Source organism: Pituophis catenifer, unplaced genomic scaffold (genome assembly GCF_029215685.1).
Source record: "Pituophis catenifer annectens isolate HBS135680 unplaced genomic scaffold, rPitCat1.0.hap2 SCAF_15, whole genome shotgun sequence".
In the NCBI taxonomy this organism is placed as follows: Eukaryota; Metazoa; Chordata; class Lepidosauria; order Squamata; family Colubridae; genus Pituophis; species Pituophis catenifer.
In genome coordinates, this window is record NW_027256895.1 from 8209178 (window position 1) to 8229813 (window position 20636).

The 20636-nt window shown below is 38.2% G+C and overlaps 1 protein-coding gene and 1 pseudogene across 1 annotated transcript; both read left to right on the forward strand.

The window, feature by feature from the left end:
- Positions 1-1811: 1811 nt before the first annotated feature.
- On the forward strand, positions 1812-7250 carry LOC139324285 (vomeronasal type-2 receptor 26-like). The gene is made up of 6 exons (XM_070954006.1): positions 1812-2011; positions 2987-3278; positions 3715-4578; positions 5095-5322; positions 6097-6223; positions 6352-7250. The coding sequence occupies exons 1-6, from the start codon at positions 1812-1814 to the stop codon at positions 7248-7250; spliced, it is 2610 nt and encodes an 869-aa protein (XP_070810107.1).
- A 6427-nt stretch (positions 7251-13677) lies between these two features.
- LOC139324663 (vomeronasal type-2 receptor 26-like) lies at positions 13678-20156 on the forward strand (annotated as a pseudogene).
- The last annotated feature ends 480 nt before the right edge of the window (positions 20157-20636 follow it).

Below are 20636 nucleotides of genomic sequence, written 5' to 3' on the forward strand. Positions count from 1 at the left end.
CTAGAGAAAAGAAGAAGCGGTATGACATGATAGCACTTTCCCAATATTTGAGGGACTCCTAAAAAGACAAAGGGGTCAAACTATTTTTAAAAACACCAAGAGGCAAGACAAGAAAAAATGAATGGAAATTAAGCAACCTAGAACTAAGGAGAAATTTCCTAACGGTGAGAGCAATCAACTAATGGAATATTGCCTTCAGAAGTTGGGGGTGATTCATCAGGGCCACATTTGGAACACTGCATTCAGTTTTTGTCGCCATGATGTAAAAAAGATGTTGAGGCTGTAGAAAGAGTGCAGAGAAGAACAACAAAGATGATTAGGGAACTGGAGGCTAGAACATATGAAGAATGGTTGCAGGAGCTGGGTATGTCTAGTTTAATGAAAAGAAGGACTAGGGGAGACATGATAGCAATGTTCCAATATCTCAGGAGCTGCCACAAAGAAGAGGGAGTCAAGTTGTTCTCCAAAGCACCTGAGGGTAGAACAAGAAGCAACGGGTGGAAACTGATCAAGGAGAGAAGCAACTTAGAACTGAGGAGAAATTTCCTGACAGTTAGAACAATTAATCAGTAGAACAACTTGCCTCCAGAAGTTGTGAATGCTTCAATACTGGACGTTTTTAAGAAGATGTTGGATGACCATTTGTCTGAAGTGGTGTATGGTTTCCTGCCTAAGCAGGGGGTTGGACTAGAAGACCTCCAAGGTCCCTTCCAACTCTGTTATTTTACGTTCTTTGTATTTTCCCTTCTGTCTCGCCCTTTATCCAAAATGTATACTGACTAATGACCATAATAAAGAGTGACTTGATTTGGCTTGCAATTAGAAGTCTTGGCATTTTTCAAGAAAATCAAATGTAATAGAGCAGGGGTGTCACACTTGATTTCATTGAGGGCCACATCAGGGTTGTGTTTGATCTGGGGGGCGGGGGGGGGGCAAATCCTAGAAGAAATGTGCATCCCTCTTTGATAGAAGGAGATATCAGAAAGTGAAACTACCTGGGGGGAAAAGGCTTCCCTGCAGACTGGAGGAATGTAGTTTCACGTGCTGCCTGCATCCCACGGATATGCATCTCTTGTTTGCATGGCTTGGTTTCTGGCATGGCCAGGGGGTTGAGGACCTCTGCTTTAAGTTATGTTAAAGTGTTTGCAATAGTATATATGAAACTTCAGTTTCAAGATTTTTAGTGAGCTTAAGCTATTTTTTTAAAAAAGTTCTGCATTGTTACTCTGTGAAAAAAAATACATACAATAAATGACTGGATCTCTTCATATTTTATTTTGTAAATGATGGGTAGAAAATAAATGTGGTATTTTGAAAAAAGCATTATTTTTTAAAAATTAAATATATATTTGATTGCAAATCTTCCATAGGCTACTTTCATTGCCATTGCTCATATTAAAAAAAAAATAACAATAGCTGAATTATCAGCTACTTATTATCTCATCAAAACAAAATAATTATATCCCAGAGGAATTACTACGGGCCAAAACATTGAAGGCTGCACAGAAGGCTATTGAAATTCAACAACAAACCACAGGTAGTTTGGTACAAGGTGTAATAAGATCTCTGTCAGATTCATTGCTTCAAGTTTCTATCCTCTGTTCTTTTCTGCCAGAGTATTTGTTCAAATCCTGGTGTCATTCAGGATACAAATTTGCACTCACATCGATCTTCAAATAGAAAATAATAGATTTTCTCATTAGGTGCATTCTCAGATATAAACCTTGGATCAATCTTTAGATGAAGTATTGGTTGATAGGTACTTCCCATTCAGTAGGATGGGAGGCAAACCATTTCACAATAACAAAAGCATGAAGGTGTTTCTTGTGATATTTTTGGTACACAAAGTAGTTACTCTGAGTTGTCCTGCAAGTGATGCTTTCCCTGTTCCACATGGGTGGTACCAGCCTGGTGACTTCATCATTGGTGGGATGACATCTCAAATGGGCTATCACTTTTTTGAAATTAAATTTAGTGAAAATCCTTCTAGGAAACCTTATGACATACCAATGTAAGATTTTTTTTCTCTCTATCTAATGTTACCTAGATTTTCAAAAATACTTCATATGACTAAAATGTTCTTTGTGCACAAATGCAGGGTACTTAATATAATCTCTGCCTTTGTTTCTTTCAATTGTATCATGTTATGAAAGAAGAAATAACATTCTTTACACTATGTTAGAGTCTACACATGAAATGAACAAAATTTCAGATCAGGAAGACTCTATTTGAACATTTACTGAGGTAAAGATAATTTTTAGAAAGATTTAGCATTATCTCTCCTCACAAAACATACATAGAGAGGCACGATTTTTACAGAGGCAGGACTGAGAGCATTTTGACAAAGTGCATCACTCTTTGGTTTAGTGGCAGCAGTGCCTCAGATAGAAAGTCCATTCAGAGAGTAGTAAGGACAGCTGAGAAGTTTATAGCAATCTCACTTCCTGTTATTCAGGATACTGTTTATAAATACTATATGCTTAGTGTTCAACCGTTTTTCTCACCATGTAAATGTATACATCAGAACGAGACTGTATTGTTTCTCTGGGTCTAATAATATATGTAGGTATATACATCATTTTCTATTTATTATTTATTTATTTTCTCAAAATATATTTATTTTAACAAAATTTCATTTTACCATATGCCAATTAATGTACATTCAAAGTGACAATAAACTTATTCTAAGTTCTAAAAAAATAATAATACAGGAAATAAGTGATTCCCGCAGAATCGGTTCATATACCATTTTCTGAAAATACCATAGAAAATAATTATAGTACTTGGAAAAAAGTCACTACTTGTATTTGTTGCAGTACATATTTGTTGGAGGTCATGGAAAGGCTATGTAAAATAAATTTGAACTCTGTAAAAATTACCAATAAAGGAGAATATTTTAGTTCAGGATGGAAATCTGAACCATAGGACCAAGGGGTCCTAGGCAATGCTAGGCAGTGATGATGTTACCTATTTTAAATTTTTGCAGTATATTCACCAAATTTCATCAACATGTCCTCGCCTTGGCCTTTGCTATCAAGGAGATCAATGAGGACTCCCAGATCTTACCTAACGTCACTCTTGGGTTCCACATTTATGACAGTTACTACAATTCAAGGATGACCTATCGCACCACTCTGGACCTACTTTTCAAATCCCAGCAATTTGTCCCTAACTACAAGTGTGATAGTGAGAAGAATCTCATGGCCATCATTGGAGGACTGGATTTTGTCACATCATCTCGTATTGCTGAAATTACAGGATTCTTCAAAATTCCACAAGTAAGTTGTGAAATGGCTAAAGGGGAAAAAAATATATTCTGTTCTTGGCGTTCTGTTGTATTAATTAAGGATCATTAAAGATTAAGCTTAGGTTTCTATCAAAATGTTCTCCCTGACTTAAGGCCTATTAGTTACCATAATTTTGAAACTACAATATACAAGATTATACACAATTATATATACAATATAAAAATACAAGAAGTGAGTATCCACTGACACTCCATCCCCAATGGAACATAGAGTTCTTTGTTTCTATCAAAATAATTGATCAATTATATTTGTTTGCAATAATGCCAATAAATTCATTTCCATATTAATACCGACAAGAATTTCAGGAAACCACCTGCTTTCTTGAATATATCTTGTATGAATATTAGATCTGGACAATTGCATTTGATCTTACAACTCAAGACAATACTACTTCACTTTCTTGCAGCTGACATATGGCTCATTACCCCAAGAGGAATTTGAGACCAGTAAACTCTCTTCACTTTATTTCATGGTCCCCAAAGAAGACCATCAGTACACTGGTATTATCCAACTGCTTCATCATTTCAGGTGGACATGGATTGGGATATTTATTGTTGATAACAACGATGGAGAAAATTTCTTACAGAAAATGCAGCCCTTACTTTCAGAGAACGGAATTTGCTCATCGTTCATAGAAAGGCTTGCACAACTAATCCACTTGGAAGACTTCCCAGAAATATATCAAACAATCTCAATTATTTCCATAAATTGGATCAATAGCCGAGCCAATGCATTTCTTGTCTATGGAGAATCAGTGCCAATTATGTATCTAAGATTTGTAACATTTATGGTAGATCCAGAAAGCAAGGAAATTGCATTATTTAGAAGGGTGTGGATCACGACTGCACAGATTGATTTTGTATTATGTGGATTTCAAATTCGTTGGGATCTCCACATGTTCCATGGGGCTATTTCCTTCACTGTTCATTCAAGAGCAGTTGCAGGTTTTAAGGGATTTCTTCAGACTGTAAATCCTCTTTCAGTCTCCAGAGATGGATTTCTGCAAGATGTTTGGGAACAAGCATTTGATTGTTCATTTCCAAAACCAGAATTACAAGAAATGCAGAGTAGAAAATGCACTGGGGAGATGAAGCTGGAGGATCTTCCTGGACCTGCCTTTGAAATGGAGATGACTGGCCAAAGCTACAGTATCTACAATGCTGTTTATGCTGTGGCTCATGCTTTGCAGGCTCTATACACATTGCATTTCAATAGGAAAAAACGTATAATCTGTAAAAATCCTGATCTTTCACATCTCCAGGCTTGGCAGGTATTTCCTTTGCCTTGGACACTTCTTTTATTTCAATAAGCAATTTGACGTAGAATTATGTTTTGATCCCATTGTGGAAAGTCTTAATATTTTCTGCATGTGGAATGAAGCATGAGAAAGCAACCTAGGAATAAGGAGGAATTTCCTGATGGTGAGAACAATGAACAATCAATTAGTGGAAACTGTTACAAACTTGTCAGTTAGCTTTCTATCAAGGAGGAAAGATTAGATATGATCTCGGTGAAAGTAGTTTTTTAAGTAGTGAATCTAAGTCATAATTTAAAGAATTACAAACTTACAAAACTCTTTTTCCATTTTTCTTCAGCTAATTCCTACTTTTCCTTATATCAAATTAAACATATAGTGTAGACATGTACATTATCATGCAATATTGATTACCAAATTTCTAAGCTTAATAATATTATAGGAATGAGAAGAATGAGTGAATGAAACTTGGATATGATTTACTCTCCTCTATTACATTGCTTTTAATTCTCTTTATTCCCTTTCAAGTAGCTCCATTCATTTCTTCAAGGCATTTCTTTCAACAATTCAGCTGGGGAGGGAGTGTCCCTGAATGAGAACAGGGAAGCATCTGGTGGATTTGACATCACCAACTTGATAACTTTCCCAAACAGATCCTTTCAGAGAGTTAACGTTGGAAAGATGGATCTACAGGCTCTAAAAGGAAAGGAATTATTCATTGATGAAGATCTAATTGTCTGGCACCCAGCTTTTAACCAGGTATCAAATTAGTGATTCCACCTTAATCCATTATGATCCCATATTGAACATTGTCTCTTTCATAATCTAATTTCTATTTTTAAATAAACAATGGCATATTCATTCAAATGTTGTGGATGATCAAAGATTCCTCAAATTGACAAATATGATATTACAATGTGAAAGCCAGGATTGCATATTTGGTGGGCATTTCCACTTGAAATCACAAGAACGACCATGTTTCCATGAGATTCTCATCATGTGCTGTGATATATTTCCCCTTCCCTTCAGACAGGAGCTTTTGTACATCCTTATAAATTCTACATTATTTTAAGTTGTTGATGAAGTTGTTAAATTCTGTATCCTTTTGGGAAGTCAATCATCATGTTACCCCATTAAGGAGAAAATTCAGAAACTCTTTTAAAAATTCTCCTTTTGAAAACATTTTATTTATTTATTTATTTATTTATTTATTTATTTATTTATTTATTTATTTATTTATTTATTTATTGGTTCGATTTATATGCCGCCCTCTGGAGACTCAGGGCGGCTTACAATGCGTTAAGCAATAGCCTTCATACTTTTGTATATACTGTACCTGCTTAGTAGGGCTTTTGGCCCCCCTAAGTGGTGTTCTTTTTTATACAAAGTCAGCTTATTGCCCCCACAAAACGTGTCCTCATTTTACCTTGAGCCTGATGAGATTTGAACTTGTAGCAATTGCAGGCAGCTGGTGCTACTTAATAGCACTTTAGTCTGCTGCGCCAACAAGGCTCTTTTCATGTTTATCACCAGGTTCTTCCACTTTCTCGATGTAATGATCCTTGTTTTGCTGGATCCTGGAAGAAAGGGATTGAGGGAAATCAGTTCTGCTGCTTTGACTGTGTTCCATGCCCTGAAGGGAAGATTTCAGATCAAAATGGTAAGGTACAAATTTTACCACATTTTATTAGACTTAAGCAAACTTTAAACTACATGGGTGCATAAAAATAAAGTGATTTTCAATAATTTGGAAGGCCTAGATGACAAATTCCTTGATTTTCCTTCTAGATATGGATGACTGTTTTCAATGTTCAGAAGATCATTATCCAAATAAAGAAAAGAAAGGCTGTATCCTGAAACCGGTGGTGTTTCTAAAATTTGAAGAACCACTAGGAATTGGTTTAGCCTCAGCAGCTCTTGTTTTTTTCTTGCTGACATCTTGGGTGCTTGGAACTTTTATTAAGCACAGGGATACTCCCATTGTCAAAGCCAACAACCGGTCCCTCACCTACACCCTCCTTGTCTCTCTTCTGCTCTGTTTTCTTTCCTCTTACTTCTTTTTCAGACATCCTGGCGAAGTAATCTGCCTTCTCCGACAAACAATGTTTGGCATCACTTTCTCAGTGGCCATTTCTAGTGTACTGGCCAAAACTATCACTGTGGTTGTGGCGTTCATAGCCACTAAACCAGGATCTCAGATGAGGAGATGGGTGGGGAAAAGATTAGCTTTTTGTATTGTCCTTTCTTGCTCTCTCTTCCAGGTATGTGTTTGTATTGTTTGGTTGTCGACATTTCCTCCATTCCATGAGTTGGACATGCACTCAGAGTCCCAAAAAATGATTTTACAATGCAATGAGGGGTCAGCTTTCTTCTTCTACTGTGTCTTGGGCTACATGGGTATCTTGGCCATCGCCAGCTTTATTGTGGCTTTCCTTGCCCGTAAATTACCCGACAGCTTTAATGAAGCCAAGTTCATCACCTTCAGCATGTTGGCCTTTTGCAGTGTGTGGGTCTCCTTCTTTCCAGCTTATCTGAGCACAAAAGGCAAAGCCATGGTAGCTGTGGAGGTCTTCTCCATCTTGTCCTCTGGTGCTGTGTTACTGGGATGCATATTCCTGCCAAAATGCTACATCATTGTATTCCGGCCTGACCTCAACCACAGGGAGAATCTCACAAAGAGAAATTAGCACATCATGTGATCTTTCTTTCTAGGTAAAATTGCTGGAAAAAAGAATAAAAAAACTGTTTACAGTCTACAGGACTGTAGGAACATTGTTTTGTTTTGTTTTTCTGTCAAGGAAGGATTTATGTAGGGTATTTACGATTTATTAATATTTAAGCCCGTTCCATAGTAAGTGCTGATGTTGCTACATTTCCATCATTGTCCAAGATTCTTTAACCTTTTCAACACTCCCATTGAACTTGACCTTGATGTAGTTTTCTTATTTGGTATTAGGATATTATTTGCTATCAATATATTAGGATATATTGACTCAAATGATGTCCAATATTTTCCTGGGTTTACACTTTCAACTTTGATCTAGTTTTCTTAGTCACTATTAGGATATTTCAGATATTGACTCAAATGATGTGCAATATTTGCAGAGACTTTTTTTTTTACAGTTTCAATTCCTAAAGCACCATACAAATATAATAAAAACCTGACTACCATTTTATGAATATATATTTAATACAGTGTTATAGGATATTAAGTAGGATTTGTTGGGAAATATAATCATAATCATAATAATCATGTTTGTCAAGCTTATATAAGATAATAGGTAAAAATATAAACATAATTTGAATACATGGAAAGAGTAAGTAAAAAGGAATATTAGGACAGGAACAGTAGGCACGCTGGTGCACGTATGCATGCCCCTTACAGACCTCTTAGGAATAGGGTGAGGTCAACAGTAGACAGTTTAAGGATAAAGTTTTGGGGGTTTAGGGAAGAAACTAAAGAGTCAGGTAGTGCATTCCAGGCATTGACCACTCCGTTACTGAAGTCATATTTTCTGCAATCGAGTTTGGAGCAGTTTACCTTGAGTTTGTATCTATTATTTGCTTGTGTATTGTTGTGATTGAAACTGAAGTAATCACTGACAGGAAGGACATTATGGCAGATAATTTTATGTACTATGCTTAGGTCAGACTGAAGTCGGTGTAGTTCTAAGTTGTCTAAACCCAAAATTTGGAGTCTCAATATATGATCTATATAGAGTTTGTGAATTCTGAATATTTAGCTGTCTTTTAAAAAAAGGCTTTCATACTGCGTCATAACCATTCTCCCTTTCAACACTCCTGTTCACTTTGATCTAGTTTTCTTAGTCACTATTAGGATATTTCAGATATTGACTCAAATGATCTGCAATATTTGCAGAGACTTTTTTTTTTTTTGGTTTTACAGTTTCAATTCCTAAAGCACTGTACAAATATAGAAAAAAGCTGACTACCATTTTATGAATATATATTTAATAAAGTGTTATAGGATATTAGGTAGGATTTGTTGAGGTTCTTTGAAATGTGATCTACATTGAGTTTGTGAATCCTGAATATTTAACTTTTTTTTTTTTAAGGCTTTCATGCTGGGTCATAATCATTCACTCTCTACCCATCAATCTATTTCCACTATAAACTGTTATCAAGATTAATAATATGGGAAATAAGCCACCCCCTCAGAACCGGTAGTAAAAAAAATTTAGAACCCGCCCCTGGTTGGGGGTCACCACAACATGAGGAACTGTATTAAAGGGTCGCGGCATTAGGAAGGTTGAGAACCACTGACTTAGAGGAACCGGATATGACTAGTCTAGAGAAAAGAAGAGGGATGACGATGTCACTTTCCCAACATTTGAGGTACTCCTACAAAGACAAGGCGGTCAAATTATTTTTCAAAACACCAAAAGGCCAGACAAGAAACAATGAATGGAAATTAGCAAGGAGGGAAGCAAGTTAGAACTAAGGAGAAATTTCCTAACGGTGAGTGCAATCAACTAATGGAATAGCTTCCCTTCAGAAGTTGAGGGTGCTTCATCACTGGAAGCTTTGAAAAAGAAACTGGAGAACCAATTGTTTGAAATGGTATAGGATCTCCTGCTCAATGGGGAGGGGTGTGTGGACCAGAAGACCTCCAATTCCTTTCCAACTCTATTATTTTATGTTCTTTGTATTCATCCTTCTGTCTCACCCTTTATTCAAAATGTATACTGACTAATGACTATCATAAAGAGTCTGGCATTATTCAAGAAAATCAAATATGAAATTCAGCCCAAATCCTAGAACAACTGTGCATCGCTATCTGATTGAAGGAGATATCACAAACATAAAACTACCTGGGAGAAAAAAGTTTTCCTGCAGACTGGAGGAATTTGGTTTTGTGTGCTGCCTGCATCCCTCGGATAGGGCATCTCTTGTTTGCATGGCTTGGTTTCTGGCATGGCCAGTGCTTGGAGACCTCTGCTTTAAGTTATGTTAAAGTGTTTGCAATAGAATATATGAAACTTCTGTACCAGGAATCTTTTGAAGATTCCTGGTACAGAAGGTAGTTTTTTAACAAGTTCTGCATTGTTACTCCTTAAAAAAAAATACATACAATAAATGACTGATACCTACTGGATCTGTTCATATTCTATTTTGTAGAAAAATTGGTAGAAAATAAATGCTTCAATAAACACTTTCAACCATTTCAACCACCAAGCATATATTTTATTGGAAATCTCTCTTATGTTACTTTCATTGGCATTTGGTCCCTTAAAAATAGTTGAACCATTAGCCAATTATCATTTCATCAAAACAAAATAATAATCTCCTATAGGAATCACCATGTTTTTTCCTAACTAGAGCAAAACGCCAAAGGCTGCACAGAAGAAAATGATATTCAATAACAGTCAAGGTATCAGTCAAGGTATCAAATGCATATAAAGAAACACTTGAACCATAGGAAGTTAGGCACAAGGGTAATAATGGCTGTGTCAGATTCATTGCTTCAGGTTTCTACCCTCTGTTCTCCTCTGCGAGAGTATTTGTTCAAATCCTGATGCTATTCAAGATACAAATTTGCACTCACATCGATCTTCAAATAGAAAATGATAGATTTTTCTCATTAAGTGCATTCTCAGATATAAACCTTGGATCAAACTTTAGATGAAGTATTGGATGATAGGTACTTCCCAATCGGTAGGATGGAGGGGAAAACCTTTTCACAATAACAAAAGCATGAAGATCACATTTCTTGTGATGTTTTTGGTACACAAAGTAGTTACTCTGGAATGCCCTGCAAGTGATGTTTTCCTTGTTCCACATGAGTGGTTCCAGCCTGGAGTCTTCATCATTGGTGGCATGGCATCTCACTTCAATTACCACCTTTTTGAAATTAAATTTATTGAAAATCCTTCTAAGAAACCTTATGACATACCAAAGTAAGATTTTTTTCTCTAGCTAATCTTACCCAGATTTTCAAAAATCCTTTATATGACTAAAAGTACTTTGCGCATCAATGAAGGGATTTCAGATCAAGAAGTTCTATTTGAACATTTTCTGAGGGAAAGATAATTTTAGAAAGGTTTGACATTCTCTCTCCTCACAAAACATACATACAGTAAGTAAATAATACCTAGAGTATTTTGATTCCCCCCCTCCTTTTTCTCACTTCTATTTCTATTTCCTCTAATTTGTATTGTCTCTGTCAGTACTGCTGGTTTAAATAAAAATAAAAATAATAACAAAAACAACAACATAATCTTTCATATACCATTTTCTGAAAATCTCTTAGAAAATAAATATAGCCCTAAAAAAGTCAGTACTTTTATTTGTTGCAGTCTGTCATCTGCACCTCTGCACCTTTATAACTGTCTGATTTGGTTCTGCAACCCAACAAGACAGACACAGACTTCAGAGGATAATTAGAACAGCAGAAAAAACAATTGCTCCCAAAATGCTTTCTATTGAGGACCTGTATACCGCATGAGTAAAAAAGAGGGCTGTGAAAATATCCACAGACTCCTCACATCCTGGACAAAAATTGTTTCAATTTCTACCCTACTGCACACCAGAACAACTAGACACAAGAACAGTTTTTTCCTGAATGCCATCACTCTGCTAAACAAATAATTCCCTCAACACTATCAAACTATTTACTAAGTCTGCACTACTACGAATCTTCTCATCATTCCCATCACCCATCTCCTTCCACTTATGACTATTTGATTGTTTGTTGGTTGTAATCTTACGATTTATATTGACTGTTTCCTAATATGATTTGATTGCTTATTTGTACTCTATGACTATCATTAAGTGTTGTACCTTATGATTCTTGATGATCATATCTTTTCTTTTATATACACTGAGAGCGTATGCATCAAGACAAATTCCTTGTGTGTCCAATCACACTTGGATAATAAAAAATTCTATTCTTTTCAATTCTGTTCTGTTCTGTTCTGTTGCAAGTCATAGAATACTGTATGAAAAGAAAAGTGAAATTATCAATAAAGGAGAATATTTTAGTTCAGGGTTGAAATGAGGGATTCTTGCTGCTCTCTGACATTGATTGTTTTCTTACAGACGTTTAATTATCCAAACAAGATAACATCATCAGTGCCGGACAGTGATGATATTACCTAGTTTGGGGAATGAAACATCTGCAAGAAAGCAACCAAACTCAGACAGCACCAATGACCACTCCGTAGAAATTAAGAATTTTAGAAAGGCTATTTTCTTTCTATTACCGTCACAGAAAAAATGTTTGCTCTTTATACAGAAATGATACCTTATGAGAATGGTCAACTTACTTTTTTAACTGGGGTATTTAAATTCATTGTAGTGTATTCACCAAATTTCATCAACATGTCCTTGCCTTGGCCTTTGCTGTGAAGAAGATCAATGAGGACTCCCAGATCTTACATAACATCACTCTTGGATTCCACATCTATGACAGTTACTTCAATACAACGATGACCTATCGCACCACTCTGGACCTGCTTTTCAAATCCCAGGAATTTGTCCCTAACTACAAATGTGATAGCCAGAAGAATCTCATGGCCATCATTGGAGGATTGGATTTTGACACATCATCTCGTATTGCTGAAATTACAGGATTGTTTAAGATTCCACAAGTAAATTCTGAAGTGGTTGAGAAGAAAATTCTTAACATTATTGTTGTTATGGAATAATTAATGGGCATCAAAGATTAATCTTAGGTTTGTACTAAGATGTTCTGCATGACCTAAGGTCTCCTACTTAGTATTCTTTTCTGAAACTACAATGCCAGTTACAAGAAATGAGTATGAGGGGGTCATTCTATAGCTGACAGAATATTTGAATTGCTTCTATTAAAACAACTGATCTCTTATATGTGATTGAAGTAATTCCAAGAAATTCCTTTCTATGTTAATTTTTAGAAGAATTCTAGGAAAAAAATGTTGGCTATATAAGAAAACTAGAGTAGAAAAATTACATTCAATTGAAGGGCCACCCCAATGATGCCCTTGAAGTGATGTCCTGGTGCCTGGAGGCCGCGCGGATCTGGATGGGGAGGAACAGGCTCAGGATCAACCCATCCAAGATTGAGTGGCTGTGGTTCCCGGCATCCTGATATAGTCAGTTGACTCCATCACTGACTATTGGGGTTGAGTCGTTGGCCCCCATGGAGAGGGCTTGCAATTTGGGCATCCTCCTGGATACACAGCTGTCCTTGGAGGAACATCTGATGGCTTTAGCCAAGGGGGCCTGTTATCAGGTTCACCTGATCCGCCAGTTGCGGCCCTTCCTAGATCGGGATTCCTTGTGCACAGTCACTCATGCTCTCGTCACCTCTCGCCTGGACTATGGCAATGCTCTCTACATGGGGCTCCCCTTGAAGAGCACCCAGAGACTTCAGCTGGTCCAGAATGTGGCCGCGTGGGTAGTGATGGGAGCTGCATGGCGCTCCCACATAACATCTCTCCTGCGTGAGCTGCACTGGCTCCCAGTGGTCTTCCGGGTATGCTTCAAGGTGTTGGTTATCACCTTTAAAGCGCTCCATGGCATAGGAACTGGATATCTTCAAGACCGTCTGCTGCCACCAACAGCCTCCCACCGACCGGTGCGCTCCCACAGAGACGGCCTTCTCAGGGTGCCATCGGCCAAGCAATGTGGCCCCCAGGGGGAGGGCCTTCTCTGTGGGAGCACCTGCCCTCTGGAATCAACTGCCCCCAGAGATACGAAGAATTCAAGACTCCGGTGCCTTCCGCCGTGCCCTGAAGACCTTTCTTTTTCAGCAAGTCGGGCTGGCTTAACACTTTTTAAAATGTTTTTTAATAAGTTTTGTTATTGTTTTTAACTTTGGGGCCAAACATATATATATCTTTTTAAATTGTTTTTAATGTTTGTATTTATGTTTTTTACTTTGGCTGTACACCGCCCTGAGTCCTTCAGGAGAAGGGTTGACTGTACATAGCTGACATATGGCTCATTAGCCCAAGAGGAATTTCAGAGTAGTAAATTCCTTCACTTTATTTCATGGTCCCAAAAGAGGACCATCAGTACATTGGGATCATCCAACTGCTTCATTATTTCAAGTGGACATGGATTGGGATTTTTGCTGCTGATAACAACAATGGAGAACATTTCTTACAGAAAATGCAGCCCTTGCTTTCAGAGAACAGTATCTGTTCATCGTTCATAGAAAGGCTTGCACAACTGGTCCACTTGGAAGACTTTCCAGAAGTATATAAAAGAATCTCAATTATTTCCATCAATATGATGAAAAGCAAATCCAATGCATTTCTTGTCTATGGAGAATCCTGGGCAATTATGTGGCTAAGGTTTGTCCCAGTTCTGGTAGATCCTGAAAGCAAGGAAACTGCATTATTTAGAAAGGTGTGGATCATGACTGCACAGATTGATTTCATATTAACAGGATTTCAAATCACGTGGGATCTCCAGATGTTCCATGGGGCTATTTCCTTCAATGTTCATTCAATAGCAGTTTTGGGTTTCAAGGAATTTCTTCAAACCGTAAATCCTCTTTCAGTCTACAGAAATGGGTTTCTGCATGAATTTTGGGAACAATCATTTGATTGTTCATTTCCAAAATCAGAATTACAAGATATGCACTTTAAGAAATGCACTGGGCAGAAGCTGGAGGATCTTCCTGCGCCTGTCTTTGAAATGGAAATGACTGGCCAAAGCTACGGTATCTACAATGCTGTTTATGCTGTGGCTCATGTTTTGCAAGGATTACTCATGCTGAGTTATAATAAGAAAAAAATGTAATGAGTAAAAAACCTGAAAATCCAGATATCCAAGCTTGGCAGGTATTTTCTCTGAATTGGACAGTTTTATTGCAATGAGCAATTTGATGCAGAATTGTATTTGAATGCATTGTGGAAAATGTTTTAATATTTTCTATGTGTGGAATCAAGTTAAGCGCGAGAAAGAACCTCAAAATTGTGAGAAAAATTAATTTGTTGCACAGCTTGCATTCAGAATTTATGAGTGTTTCATCATTGGAAATTTTTATGATGAGATTGGACAACCATTTGTCTGAAATGGTACAGGGTCTTTTAGCAGGGAGTTTGTGGAAATTGGGATCGTAGAAACACCCAGGAGCATAGAAGAGTCCAAAGGCAGATGCATGAATAAATGTGATAAATGTATTTATTCATATAACAAAACATATTAACTATATACAAAGGCTGTCTTAATATCCATTAGGATAGGGGGCACATAGCGTGTGTGACTACCCCTATCAAAGATCATGTCTCATGGAGAACAAACGTAAAAGAGAGCATGGTGGAAAGGTTAGAGGGGGTTTTATACTCAGTGTAAGCCCCTCCTCTCCACATAGGGGTGGGGGCACTTTCTGCCTCCACTAGTGTCTGTATGATATATGTGCCAATGGCTTGCAAATACTTGACAGAGTTGCACTAGAAATCGTCCAAAGTCCCTTCTAAATCTGTTATTCTGTTCTGCATAGAATAAATACAGAAAATCTGATTTCTTTTATATTTAGTATTTATTATAGGAATTGAAAAATGAGTGAATGAAACTTGAATCTGATGGTCTCCTCTCTATCATCATGCTTTCAACTCTTTCTGTTTTTTATTCTTTTTCAAGTAGCTCCATTCATTTCTTTATGGCATTTCTTTCAACAATTCAGCTGGGGAGGGAGTGTCCCTGAATGAGAAAGGGGAAGCAACAGGTGGATTCGACATCACCAACTTGATCACCTTTCCAAACAGATCCTTTCAGAGAATTAGAGTTGGAAAGTTGGATCCCAGTGCTCCAAAAGGGAAGAATTTTTTTTATTGATGAAGATGGGATTCTCTGGCACCCAACTTTTAATCAGGTATGGAGGCATTTAATAAATCATATATTTTTTGTTGTTTCTTCTCCTTTTATTTTATTCAACTCACGGTTGAAATACAAAACTCAAAAAAATCCAAAATAGAAGGAGAAACAAGGAAAAAAACCACACAATCAAGACATTAAAAAAGAAAGTGCATCAAAAGCCATGAGACGTGGTAGCGCAGTGGTTAGAATGCAGTACTGCAGGCTAGTTCTTCGGACTGCTGGCTGCAGGCTGGCAGTTCAGCAGTTCGATTGTTACCAGCTCAAGTTTGACTCAGCCTTCCACCCTTCTGAGGTCAATAAAATGACAACCCAGATTGTTGGGGCCAATATGCTGACTCTGTAAACTGCTTAAAGAGAGGGCTATAAAGTGGTATATATGTCTAAGTGCTATTTCTAGTGCTATTGCTAAAAATATATTATCCCCCCTTACTGAATACTGAATACATTACTACATCATTGATTCCCACCCCTTGAAAAACAGCCCCCTCCAATTTTTTAAATTGATGCATCTATTTGCAAGTTCTTGACCTGTCTTCTAAACATTATATTGGTGACAAAATATACTGTATAAGAGGAGGAATAATAATAGTAAAACAAAACAAAAGTCTGTATTAACAAACTGTTAGTATAGTCCACTCATAGAAAGTTTGTCACAGCATCACAGCATCCTAAATGGCTCGGGACAGGGGCTGCTCCTCTGTCCTGGTCCTGTTAGATCTCTCAGTGGCTTTTGATACCATCGACCATGGTATCATGCTGCACCGGTTGGAAGAGTTGGGGGTGGGAGGCACCGTACTAAGGTGGTTCTCCTCCTTTCTCTCTGACCGGTCGCAGTCTGTGTTGACAGGGGGGCAGAGGTCGACCCCGAGGCCCCTCATATGTGGGGTGCCACAGGGATAGGTCCTCTCACCCCTTTTGTTCAACATTTATGTAAAGCCGCTGGGCGAGATCATCCGTGGTTTTGGGGTGAAGTACCATCAGTACGCGGACGACACCCAGCTGTACATCTCCACCCCGGACCACCCCAACGATGCCCTTGAAGTGATGTCCCAGTGCCTGGAGGCCGTACGGATCTGGATGGGGAGGAACAGGCTCAGGCTCAACCCATCCAAGACCGAGTGGCTGTGGTTTCTGACGTCCCGATATAGTCAGCTAGTGCCATCGCTGACTATTGGGGGCAAATCATTGGCCCCCACGGATAGGGCTCGCAACCTGGGTGTCCTCCTGGATTCACGGCTGCCGTTAGAAGAGCATGTGACGGCCGTGTCCGGGAGGATTTTTCATCAGGTTCGCCTGATCCGCCAGTTGCGTCCCTATCTAGATCGGGACTCCCTACACACAGTCACTCATGCCCTCGTTACTTTTCGTCTGGACTACTGCAACGCTCTCTACATGGGGCTCCCTTGAGGTGCACTTGGAAGCTCCAACTGGCGCAGAGTGCGGCCACGCAGGTGGTGATGGGAGCGACATGGAGTTCCCATGTAACACCTCTCCTGCGCGAGCTGCACTGGCTCCCGGTGGTCTTCCGAGTGCGCTTCAAGGTTCTGGTTATCACCTTTAAAGTGCTCCATGGCTTAGGACCTGGTTATTTACGGGACCGCCTGCTACCACCAATAGCCTCCCACCAGCCAGTACGCTCCCATAGAGAGGGGCTCCTCCGGGTGCCGTCGGCCAAACAATGTCGGCTGTCAGCCCCTAGGGGGAGAGCCTTCTCTGTGGGGGCACCTACGATTTGGAACGAGCTCCCCCCGGAGATACGTAGGATCCCGGATCTGCGTACCTTCCGCCGCGTGCTTAAGACTTTTCTATTTTATCAAGCTGGCCTGGCCTAAATCTTCCCCCTTTTTAAATGTGGAAATTTTAAATTTAAATTTTTAAATTTTAAACTCGTCTTATTTATAGGGGCATGGGTAAGGCGTTTTAAATTGGGGAGCCATTTTGGATTTAATTCTGTTTTAAACGTATTTTAATGTTTATATTGTATGTTTTTTAATTTTGGCTGTTCACTGCCCCGAGTCCTTCGGGAGAGGGGGCGGTATAAAAATCTAATAAATAAAATAAATAAAAATAAATAAAAAAAATAATCCCAAAAGTTAAAAATAGTTTGTCCTGGATCAAATAGCCCCATTTGATGGAAGACTCCTCCCCAAGAACTTTTCTTTTCTCTTACCAATGATCTTCTGATTTTACTGCCAAATCTGTTTTTTTGTAAATGCTGCATCCTGAATTTGAATGGGAGCACTTAAGAATGATCAAATATGACTTTTTGACAACCATGGACCCAGTTGTGGAGAGAAGTCTTGAAGACTCCCATTCCTTCTGGAAGGGATTCAAAAGTCACTGGGTTTATCCATCTCCCTGTCAGTAGCTTCATTTTTTAAATCATGCATGGGATTTTAACTTTCAATTTTTGAATTTATTGCTTGTGTGTGTGTGCATGTGTTTGCTTTAAAATTTGAGCAGTGGTTGAATGCTGATTTATTTCAACTCTTGTTGAAAACCCCTTGTGCAAAATATGCTGGAGCATGTAATTTCAGATAAAGATATACAAAAAGTTCCAGACTGAAAAGATATACTCACAGCTGGAGAATTAACTGAGTTGATTTGATCTGTTCCTCTGAACGTTAAGCCTGCCTATCTCTACAATGAGTGGGAAGCGGCTAAGTCGCTAAGTCACTGAGCTTGTTGATCGCAAGGTTGGCAGTTCAGTAGTTTGAATCCTTAGTGCCGCGTAACGGGGTAAGCTCCCGTTACTTGTCCCAGCTTCTGCCAAGATAGCAGTTCAAAAGCATGTAAAAAATGCAAATAGAAAAATACGGACCACCTTTAGTGGGAAGCTAACAGGGCTCTGTGCGCCTTTGGCATTTACTCATGCCGGCCACATGACCAAGGAGACGTCTTGGGACAGCGCTGGCTCTTTGGCTTTGAAACAGAGATGAGCACTGCCCCCTAGAGTCAGGAACGACTAGCACATATGTGCGAGGGGAACCTTTACCTTTATCTTTATCCTTACAATATTATGACTCTGATTGAATGGGGAAGTGACAAATTCTTTCTTCCTATGAAGATTGAGGGAGATGGATGGATTTATTACACCTAACCAGAAACCACTTCTATCTGGACTTTGATGGGGAGATAGACTTATTATGACTGAATTTATTATATTTAATTAGACAATAATTGATAATAGATGGCATTAATCAACCATATTTTAATCCACTGTGAACTCATATTGTGCATACTGTCATCTCTGTAGAAATCCAATTTCTGTCTTTAATATAAAGCAAGCATTCATCAAAATGACATTACCATGTAAAGGCTATGTTTGCCTTTTGGGGTTGCATTAACATTAGAAATCACAAGCGTGGCAATTTTTCCAACCACATTGTCACCATATTCAACTACTTACTCATATAAAGTACCTTTTGTACAGCATTGTAATTTCTACATTTTTTAATCTTCACTATAACTCCTAGTTGATTCAGTGTTCATTTGGGAAGTCAAAAATAATTTCTGTCCATTAAAGAGAAGTTAAGGTTTTTAAACTGTTCAAAAAACAGTTTGAATGGTTCTTTTCAAACCATTTTGATGTTGGTCACCAGGTTCTTCCGCTTTCTAGATGTAATGATCCCTGTTTCTCTGGATCCTGGAAAAAAGGAATCGTGGAAAATCAGTTCTGCTGCTATGACTGTGTCCCATGCCCAGAAGGGAAGATTTCAAATCTAAATGGTAGGGTAGCAGTTGTACTATTTTTCATTACACTTAAAAAAAATATTAATAAACTACTTGCTGCATAAAATTAATAAGGTGATTTTCTAGAATATGGAATGCATAGATAATAAAACTCCTTTACTTTTCCTTCAGATATAGAAGATTGCTTTGAATGTTCAGTAGATCATTATCCAAATGAAGAAAAGAAAGGATGTATCCTGAAACTGCTGGTCTTTCTAACTTTTGAAGAAACATTAGGAATTGGTTTAGCCTCAGCAGCATTTTGTTTCTTCTTCTTGACTTCTTGTGTACTTGGAACTTTTATTAAGCACAGGGACACTCCCATTGTCAAAGCTAATAACCGGTCCCTCACTTACATGTTCCTTGTGTCTCTTCTGCTCTGTTTTCTCTCTTCTTTCTTCTTCCTCAGCCAACCTGGCAAAGTGACCTGCCTTCTCCGACAATCAATGTTTGGCATCACTTTCTCAGTGGCCATTTCTAGTGTACTGGCCAAAACCATCACCGTGGTTGTGGCTTTCATGGCCACTAAACCAGGATCTCAGATGAGAAAATGGGTGGGGAAAAGGTTGGCCTTTTCGATTGTCCTTTCATGCTCTCTATTACAAGTATGGATTTGTATTCTATGGTTGTCGACATCTACCCAATTCCCTGAGTTGGACATGCACTCAGAGATGCATGAAATGATTTTACAGTGCAATGAGGGTTCAGTTTTTTTCTTCTACTGTGTCTTGGGCTACATGGGTATCTTGGCTATCGCCAACTTTATGGTAGCTTTCCTTGCCCGTAAATTACCTGACAGCTTTAATGAAGCCAATTTCATCACCTTCAGCATGTTGGCCTTTTGCAGTGTGTGGATCTCCTTCTTTCCATCCTATCTGAGCCCAAAAGGCAAAACCATGGCAGCTGTGGAGGTCTTCTCCATCTTGGCCTCCAGCGCTGCATAACTGGGATGCATATTCCTGCCAAAGTGCTACATCATTGTTTTGTGCCCTGACCTCAACCACAGGGAACAACTGACAAAGAGAAATTAGTAAATCATGTGATCTTTCTTTCTAGGTAAAATTGCTGAGAAAAAGAATAGAAAAATTGTTTACTGTCTACAGGAACTATATATAAAACCTAAGGAAACATAGTTTGTTTTGTTTTTCTGTCAAGGAAGGATTTATGTAGGGTATTTAAGATTAATTCATATTTAAGCTCATTCCACAGTAAGTGCTCATGTTTCTGCATTTCCATCATTGTCCAAGATTCTTTAACCTAATCCATTCTCCCTTTCAACACTCTTGTTGAACTTGACTTTGATCTAGTTTTCTTATTTGCTATTAGGATATTTCAGATATTGATTCAAATGATGTCCAATATTTGCAGAGATATTTTCCTGCGTTTTACACTTTCAATTCCTAAAGTACTATACAAATATAGTAAGAAGCTGACTACCATTTTATGAATATATATTTAATACAGTGCTAAAGGATATTAGTTTGGATTTGTTAGGGTTCTTTGAAATATAC